Below are 10,000 nucleotides of genomic sequence, written 5' to 3' on the forward strand. Positions count from 1 at the left end.
ATTATCTTCATTCTGTCTGTGTCTGTGAGGTGGCTAAATACACCTGTTCTCCATTATCTTCATTCTGTCTGTATCTGTGAGGTGGCTAAATACACCTGTTCTCCATTATCTTCATTCTGTCTGTGTCTGTGAGGTGGCTAAATACACCTCTTCTCCATTACCTTCATTCTGTCTGTGTCTGTGAGGTGGCTAAATACACCTCTTCTCCATTACCTTCATTCTGTCTGTGTCTGTGAGGTGGCTGAATACACCTGTTCTCCATTACCTTCATTCAGTAAGTACAGCACGTGGACTAGGAGAAGTTCAGTGGCCTAGATAGAAGTGGTCCCGTAGGTTGTGGAGAATCCACCAAAGTGCTTTCTGGTTTGAGGGCATATCTCCAACACGTACTGTCACACACACACACACACATGCTTATGTACACAAGCACACACGACTGCGTGGAACAGTAATGTTGAAGTTCAGAGAAACCTGAGGTGATCCTCAAGAGCTCTTTGTGTTCTTTGATGTGTTCTGACTTATTCCTTTGTTGCATTGCGTTTCACTTCTTCACTTCCTTTCGCTCTCATTCCCTGTACCTGCTGTCATGCGTGTTATCCACCTGAAATGACCTCATTCTGCACATTTCACATTGTAACTATGCTATTCACACCAGCCCAAGCTGAAACCCATTGAAACCCATTCACACGGTGATTGTTTTGATTTGTTTTGAGTTGCTATTTAGTGACAATTAGTTCCCCGCAGAGTGAATGTAGCTACAGTATGCGTATCACCTTTTAAGATTTATAATGCATTAAAGTTCTTTAATTACTCTCCTTAGAGAAATAAATTATGTTTTTTAATATTCATACATTTAGTGAGTCAACACCCTTTAAAACGTCACTCTCTAGGGGACTAAGAAACCAATTAGCCATAGAAGTATGTTTGTGTGTGTATGTACATGTGTGCGTGTGTGTGTGCCTCTGTAACGCCTGCCTGTGTGGGTGTGTGTGTGTGTGTGTGTGTATCTAACTCCTGTGTGTGTATGTGTTCCAGTGTCGGACGGGGAACACACCACTCCAGAGATGGACTTTTCCATCCACTTGTTGGCCAACCACCAGCAGCCCCCAGTGTTTCAGATCCTTGACCCTGTTCTGGAGGTTAGCATGGGGGGACGAACACCCATAGGTAAGACTAACCCCACGACCCTCGTCCACCCACACCCTCGGCTACAGGGCGTATGGGCATCGGGCGTATATTGCCTCACTTGCCACTTACCAGGTTGTCATTGTAAAAAAATAATTTGTTCTTAGGGGTACACAAAAAAGAAAATAAAGAACTAATAAATATTGAATGTCTCATTAGTTCAGGTATCCTAAAGAATGATGCATTACCATTGATATTACAAACATATGGTAAATCATTGGTATGCAACGTGACTTTCATCCTCAATGTCGCTCACAATACTTGGTGTAGGTGGGCAGCAGCTGGCAGTAACTGATGCAGACACGGCTCCTGATGAGTTGGAGTTTGAGCTGGTGGAAGGACCGGTCCATGGAACCCTGGTCAAGATGGAGTTGGACTCACAGACTGAGATGATGAATGGTGAGAAGTAGAGTCGATACAGACCAATACAATATTACACAGAAAAGTCAAAGTGTCACCAAATTTCTATAACGACTTTGCATAGCACATGTTCTGAATTCTCACACATCCGCAGAAAACTGTTTTATTTTGTGTAACAGAATGATAAAGAAGTACAAGATGAGAAGGGGGGGGGGGGGGGGGGGGGGGGTGGGGGGCTGTGCTAAGACCAGTACCAGTAGATAGTTAGACCAGTAGATAGTTAGACCAGTAGATAGTTAGACCAGTAGATAGTTAGACCAGTAACAGTAGATAGCTAAACCAGTAACAGTAGGTAGCTAGACCAGTAACAGTAGATAGTTAGACCAGTAGATAGTTAGACCAGTAGATAGTTAGACCAGTAGATAGTTAGACCAGTAGATAGTTAGACCAGTAACAGTAGATAGCTAAACCAGTAACAGTAGGTAGCTAGACCAGTAGATAGTTAGACCAGTAGATAGACCAGTAGATAGTTAGACCAGTAGATAGTTAGACCAGTAACAGTAGATAGTTAGACCAGTAACAGTAGATAGCTAAACCAGTAACAGTAGGTAGCTAGACCAGTAGATAGTTAGACCAGTAGATAGTTAGACCAGTAGATAGCTAAACCAGTAACAGTAGGTAGCTAGACCAGTAGGTAGCTAGACCAGTAGATAGTTAGACCAGTAGATAGTTAGACCAGTAGATAGTTAGACCAGTAACAGTAGATAGTTAGACCAGTAGATAGTTAGACCAGTAAGAATAACATAATTGTATTATTTCTTTAACAGACTGATTCAACTCCTTTGTCCCTCCAGGTGACACGTTCTCCTTCAGTGACGTGACCCGTAACGTTCTGCAGTATGAACACTCCGGCCTCTCCACGGACGAGGACGCCATCACCTTCACCGTTACCGATGGCTTCTCCATGACAACGGCGGTGGTACAGGTGGTTGTGTTGGGCGTCGGGGGCGACGGGCCCAGGAGAGACCCAGAGGCCCTGCTGTCCATGGAGGTTCCTGAAAAAAGTAGCAGTGTCATCAGACGTACACACCTGGGTTATACGGTTAGTACAAACACACACACACAAGCACTCCTGCTCTAAACTCTTGACTGAAGCTCAGAGTTAGATGTGTGGGTGACACACACAGGACACACACGCTATGGGTATCCATATCTGGACCCCCCGTCTGAATGGTTCTTCTGGTTTCTGTTCACCCATGATCGTAATATTATGTAGTGTAGTCCAGCTCCTTCCATTATGGTCTTGACTTATTGAACCCTCTTTATAGTGACTCTGGTTGCTGTGTTTAAGTGCTGTAGATACTGTACGTTCCACCACAGCTTCACATAATAATCGGCATATATATTTTTTAATAGTTTACGTATTATGAAATACGTGATCATATTTTGCAGAGCGACACCTCTCCAGATGAGCAGATCCGTATTCAGCTGGTGTCGGTTCCTATGTACGGCATCCTGACCAGGACAGGGTCCGACTCAGACCACCAGGAGATGACGGAGTACTCCTCTTTCACCATGGACGACATCAACAAACACAGGATCAGGTAGAGCCATCTAAAACTAAGGGTGCATCTAAAGTAATATATAGTAATCTATAGTAATCTATAGTAATCCATAGTAATCTATAGTAATCCATAGTCATCTAAAGTAATATATAGTAATCTATAGTAATCTAAAGTAATCTATAGTAATCTATAGTAATCCATAGTCATCTAAAGTAATATATAGTAATCTATAGTAATCTAAAGTAATCTATAGTAATCTATAGTAATCCATTGTCATCCATAGTCATCTAAAGTAATATATAGTAATCTATAGTAATCTATAGTCATCTATAGTAATACATAGTCATCTAAAGTAATATATAGTAATCTATAGTAATCTAAAGTAATCTATAGTAATCTATAGTAATCTATAGTAATCCATAGTCATCTAAAGTAATCTATAGTAATCTATAATAATCTATCTCCCGAGTGGCGCAGTGGTCTAAGGCACTGCATCGCAGTGCTAGCTGTGCCACTAGAGATCCTGGTTCGAATCCAGGCTCTGTCGTAGCCGGCCGCGACCGGGAGACCCATGGGGCGGCGCACAATTGGCCCAGCGTCGTCCAGGGTAGGGGAGGGAATGGCCGGCAGGGATGTAGCTCAGTTGGTAGAGCATGGCGTTTGCAACGCCAGGGTTGTGGGTTCGATAAAATAATGTATGTGCTAACTGTAAGTCGCTCTGGATAAGAGCGTCTGCTAAATGACTAAAATGTAAATGTAAAATGTCTATAGTAATCCATAGTCATCTATAGTAATCTATAGTAATCCATAGTCATCTAAAGTAATCTATAGTAATCTATAGTAATCCATAGTCATCTATAGTAATCTATAGTAATCTATAGTAATCCATAGTAATCTAATGTAGCTTCCTCTCTTTGTTCGCTTATACTTTAGCTGCACTGATCTGTAAAGAGCTGGACAGGTTGAAAGTCAATTCTGTTGTACACTTCACATTCTGGTATCCATTCCTACCAGCTCCTTTGTTGTTATTGCAGTAATTATTGAGACGATTTGTTCTGCCGTGTAGATATTTATTTCTAATTCATTTTGATTTTATTGGTCCAGGTTATTTAATTGAGAGCAATTCTCATTTTAGGCCTAAAGTAGCGAGCTAGCTGAGAGGTTTTTGTAAAAGTAATGGCTTCTTTCTACCATCCACTCCTTAGACTGTAACTACTATAAAAATATGAATATTCTCCCTGTGTGGCTTTGGGAAATCCTCGCTACAAATTAGAAATGGCAGAAAAAGATTGGCTGTTTTAGCGACGATATGGGATAGGCACAAACAGTTTAGCTCAATTAGCATGTCTAATTAGCGAACGTTAAATACCAACCACCTGCAAGACACACACACACACACACACACACACACACACACACACACACACACACGCACACACACACATACACACACACACACACACACACACACAAAATGAAAACCAGGCACCGAAATGAAAACAAATATTAGGCCTAGGGACTTCATCCCCATAATGTGCCTCTGATTAGCTTTGGTGCTAATTAACACGCTAGGCTAATATTGTACGAAACATCTCTGGGGCTTTGGGTTTAAATCACTTGTATTAGTTAAGCTTGGCAGACTGCCTCTCTGTGTTGTAACACAGACACCTCTGTTTTATAGAGAATTAGAAAATATTATATTTCATTCAGGTACTTTTGCTCGTTTTTAAAGGGCTTATACACGACCAGGCTTTATAATGGTGAGAGTTAGAGGATATTAGATTCAGTTCCATTCTCCAGATTGTAGAGGGCTTGTATAAAGTGTTGTATTAGTGTGAGGGGAATCTCACCTCTTCCACCGCTAATCTGTAGCCCATCGTTCATGAAAGTGATGTAGGCTACAAAGAGTGATAAGATTCTTTGGTAACACTTTTCTTAAAAGCAATAGGTAGCTATAATGATTTATTACTTGTTATAAGCATGTATTAGCCCTTCTAATGTGTTACAGTGAACTTGTCATATGGTATGTCTTTCTATGTCGCACATTTCTTTGTTGTTGCTAATATTAAACAAGGATTATTAGGAGATGATACTATGCACTGGTTTTGTGACCAATTTGTATTGTTTTGTTTTCCGTGAAGACGTTGTTTTCGGATGAACTTCACTAAAGCTCAGATTTCCTTCCTGCCGTACCAGGTACATCACTTCCTTTGAGACAGGAACCCAGCCGGTGACGGACATCTTCCATTTCATTGTTTACGACGGTGAGAACAGTCGCCTTGACAACCAGATGTGTACCATCACCATTACCTCCATAAAGGGACAGCCTCCAGTGGTCACCGTCCGCAGTGGCATCAAGGTACACACACACACAAACACACACACACACACACACACACACACTCAACTCCGCTTGTTTGGACAGTTGCTAGGGACAGAACAAAGAGAGACAGTCTGCAACAGATGAAGCGTAACCAGGTAACACAGCTGATGCAACGCTCAGTGGACCAGTGTCTAACGCTGTGTGTGTGTGGTGTGTGTGTGTGTGTGTGTGTGTGTGTGTGTGTGTGTGTGTGGTGTGTGTGTGTGTGTGTGTGTATGAGTGTGTGTGTTCTAACACAAGGGTTGTATAATGTGATTAATAATAGTTGTCGCCAGCTGCTGTCTGATGGTCACTGTGATGTGAATGAGTCAAGGTTGATCAATGTAGCACAAATGAGTAGAACGGAAATAGAACCGCTGACATTGGCAATTGATAATGGAATGGGGACGTCTGTTCTAGTTATTCTAATTCTATGGAACGTGGTCTATATTATACAGATATCCCTCATTAACATTAACTGGCAGGCTCAGCTGTATAATAGAAATAGGCTTGGGGTGCACGTTGCACTTAGTGACTGATCTAGGATCCGAGTTACCTTCCGCAAGCCTAACTGTTTATTTATTATATATTAAAGATTAGCACTGACTATCGGTAGCTATCTAGGGGTAAGTTCCTCCTAGTTGTCCTAGAAGTGCTCTCACCCAATGCTGTATCTGCATACTGAGATCTTGTGCAACTTTCTATGTTGTGTATTTCTAGGTACAGGAAGGAGGAAGAGTCCAGCTGTCAACCAATCACATCATTGTATCAGATCTGGACACACCCAAGAAGGACCTGCTGGTGTGGATGATCAGCGCGCCCAAATATGGCTTCGTTGAGAACACGAGACGAAGAGGTGTGTGTTTGTGTGTGTGTGTGTGTGTGTGTGTGTGTGAGACCATGCGCATGTGTGCTTTTGTTTGTAATGCATGTGTGTGAGTGTACACTATGCATATCAGTAATATACAACATACTGTAACATCTTGACAGCAGACCTCCCTAGTGGATTTATTTACCATCTGGATCTTCAGTGGTCTGGTCTGTTGATTGACAGCACCTTGTATCTTTCAAAGAAAACACTCATCCCCAATCTATAGCCTTAGATCCTGAGAGAGAGAGAGAGAGAGAGAGAGAGAGAGAGAGAGAGAGAGAGAGAGAGAGAGAGAGAGAGAGAGAGAGAGAGGTACGGTAATACAGTACATATAGACATATGAAACAACACTGATGAAAGTGGAGGGAGGCCTGAACAAAAGTCTTTAATGCTGCAAAGTAAACCCTGTTTTTCATCCATGATGTGAGATTAGTCTGAAGTACTGGTCTTCAGTTATGTTGTCTTCTTCTGAGTATTCCCCTGTTGAAATATAAATGAATATCTATGAGCCTGGCGTATTTCTACATGGTGTCTTAGATGTTTCTGATCTCACTTCCCATTCTGGTCTCGTCCTCTGTCTCCCAGTGGGCTCGATGGGCGGTTCAAATACCCGCATCATCAGTCCAGAGGTTCCCTTCTCCGTGGACGACCTGACGACTGACCACATCTTCTACGTTCAGAACGTCCAGAACACTGACCACTACCAGGACACCTTCTCTTTCTACATCAGTGATGGGTCCAGCCAGACAGAGGCCTTCAATGTCAACATAGATATACTGGTAAATAATACTACTGCTACTACTATATCAGTGATGGGTGCAGCCAGACATTCAATGTCAACATAGATGTACTGGTAGAAATAATGATTAAAGCCACAATCCTTTAAGACATACAGCAGACCTGTCACTTGGTTTGATATATGGAGATTCATAGAGGGACTGAAAGTTCATGAGATCAGCACGGTAGCTTTACTAATATTTTAAAGATGATGTTGTGTGTTTACAAATACTATGTTATTAATAATAATTAACTGCAACTCTTAACCCAAGTGCACAAAGAAAACTTTCAGACAAGGTTGACGGATTTTCTTGTTCTGTGATAACTACACCAGGCCTGTTTTTTCCCGCCCACCATAAAAATCGATCAATTTGTCTGCTAGGGCCTTGAGGTGATGATCCTGACAGAGACTTGGGTGTATGTATTTTTGTGTGTGTGAATGATAAACTTTAAATTTGTTTGTGTGTGCGAGCATGTGTGTGCCTGCGTCTGTCTGTCTGTCTGTGTGTGCGTGTGCTAATGCTTGTGTGTGTGTGTGTGTGTGTGTGTGTGTGTGTCCGCAGCAGAGTAAAGAGGAGATGGAGCCGGTGGTGTCAGTGAACAGGATCCAGGTGGAGGAGAACTCAGGAGTGGTCATCACTAACTCTTCTCTCAACGTCCTGGACCAAGACACACCAGACAATGACATCATCATCACCGTCACCAAGGAACCTGCCTACGGTACGTGTACACACACAGAAATAAAGTGCACTTCACCTCTAACAGCCCGACACAGTCCGTGTCAAATGCTGCTCTTCTCTCTCCCCTGTCCATTACTTGGCCTGTAACTCTCCCTCCATCCCTCCCTCTAACACTCCCTCCCTCCATCCCTCCATCCCTCCCTCTAACTCTCCCTCCCTCCATCCCTCCATCCCTCCCTCTAACTCTCCCTCCCTCCATCCCTCCTTGTAACTCTCCCTCCATCCCTCCATCCCTCCTTGTAACTCTCCCTCCATCCCTCCTTGTAACTCTCCCTCCATCCCTCCATCCCTCCTTGTAACTCTCCCTCCATCCCTCCTTGTAACTCTCCCTCCATCCCTCCTTGTAACTCTCCCTCCATCCCTCCTTGTAACTCTCCCTCCATCCCTCCCTCTAACTCTCCCTCCATCCCTCCATCTAACTCTCCCTCCATCCCTCCATCTAACTCTCCCTCCATCCCTCCCTCCATCCCTCCTTGTAACTCTCCCTCCATCCCTCCATCTAACTCTCCCTCCATCCCTCATCTAACTCTCCCTCCATCCCTCCCTCCATCCCTCCTTGTAACTCTCCCTCCATCCCTCCCTCCCTCTAACTCTCCCTCCATCCCTCCCTCTAACTCTCCCTCCATCCCTCCCCTTAACTCTCCCTCCATCCCTCCCTCCCTCTAACTCTCCCTCCATCCTTCCTTGTAACTCTCCCTCCATCCCTCCCTCCATCCCTCCCTCTAACTCTCCCTCCATCCCTCCTTGTAACTCTCCCTCCATCCCTCCATCCCTCCATCCCTCCATCCCTCCTTGTAACTCTCCCTCCATCTCTCCCTCCATCCATCCCTCCCTCCATCCCTCCATCCCTCCTTGTAACTCTCCCTCCATCCCTCCATCTATCCCACTAACTCTCCCTGTAATGTCAGGATCCTGCAACGACCTATTCTTCACAACCTGCAGGCAGTAAAAGCAACATAAACCCTCCCATAAAGCCCCTGTCACACCGTCATAAAACTAAAACCTATGGAGGCTATAGAGGCCCTGTCCTCTCCACTGTCTGCCTGCCAGACAGCTTCTGCTAAATGACATTGCGCAGCGCAAAAACACATTCATCATGTTAAGCATGCGGCGGGTCTCACATTGCCGGGATTCAAGGCCTTCCAGGGATGAAGATATATGACACACCTTCTCTTAGTTCTTTGATATATCTGTTTCTACCTTTATTTTTGTTGCCATATGTAAAGTGTCTTTTGAATGTCATGAAAAGGGTTAAATAAGGAAGATATACCATCATTACTATTATTATTATTATTATTATTATTATTATTATTATTATTATTATTATTATTATTATTATCATTATTATCATTATTATTATCATTATTATTATCATTATTATCATTATAATCATTAATGTTATTGTTATTACTATTATTATTATTATGACTATTGTTATTATTATCATTGTTATTATTATAATTATTATAATTATTATAATTATAATAATAAGTAATAAAAATATGCCATTTAGCAGACGCTTTTATCCAAAGCGACTTACAGTCATGTGTTTATACATGTTTACGTATGGGTGGTCCCGGGGATCGAACCCACTACCCTGGCGTTACAAGCGCCATGCTCTACCAATTGAGCTACAGAGGACCACATTATTATCATTATTATTACTATTATTACTATTATTATTATTATTATATTTATTATTATTATTATTATTATTATTATTATTATTATTATTATTATTATCATTGTGTTCAGGCAAGTTGCAACCCCACATACTCACTCTTTCCCACCATGGTCCTGTTTTCAGGCAAACTGCGTAGACGCCAGTTCTACTCCCAGCCTCTGGAGAACGGTCGGGTCCTGTCTCAGGGCTCCACATTCACCTACCAGGACGTGTTGGACCTGCTGCTGGTGTACGCCCCTGATGCGGCCAGCGGGGGCAGTGATGAGCTATCCTTCTCCCTGACTGACGGCATCCACACCAGCACCGGACGGCTCACCTTCACCATAGACGTCAGGAAGAGTGAAGGACCAAGGATGACTGTGAATAGAGGCCTGCAGCTGGCTGCAGGTACGGGCTTGGAGAGAGGGTGTGTGTGTGTGTGTGTGTGTGTGTGTGCGTGCGTGCGTGTGTGTGTAT

At 43.0% G+C, this 10,000-nt stretch overlaps 1 protein-coding gene across 1 annotated transcript in view; it reads left to right on the forward strand.

The window, feature by feature from the left end:
* LOC311144418 (extracellular matrix organizing protein FRAS1-like) overlaps positions 1-10,000 on the forward strand; it is a gene marked incomplete at both ends in the record, with an annotated part of 83,685 nt that overhangs the window by 24,359 nt on the left and 49,326 nt on the right. The window contains 9 exons of the mRNA XM_084180426.1: positions 1,036-1,167; positions 1,456-1,584; positions 2,400-2,647; positions 2,998-3,149; positions 5,307-5,469; positions 6,193-6,328; positions 6,929-7,122; positions 7,684-7,840; positions 9,668-9,931. Coding sequence (XP_084036552.1) covers positions 1,036-1,167; positions 1,456-1,584; positions 2,400-2,647; positions 2,998-3,149; positions 5,307-5,469; positions 6,193-6,328; positions 6,929-7,122; positions 7,684-7,840; positions 9,668-9,931 — 1,575 coding nt within the window. The remainder of the gene's footprint in view (positions 1-1,035; positions 1,168-1,455; positions 1,585-2,399; positions 2,648-2,997; positions 3,150-5,306; positions 5,470-6,192; positions 6,329-6,928; positions 7,123-7,683; positions 7,841-9,667; positions 9,932-10,000) is intronic.

Source organism: Coregonus lavaretus (genome assembly GCF_964263955.1).
Source record: "Coregonus lavaretus genome assembly, chromosome: 17".
Taxonomy (NCBI): domain Eukaryota; kingdom Metazoa; phylum Chordata; class Actinopteri; order Salmoniformes; family Salmonidae; genus Coregonus; species Coregonus lavaretus.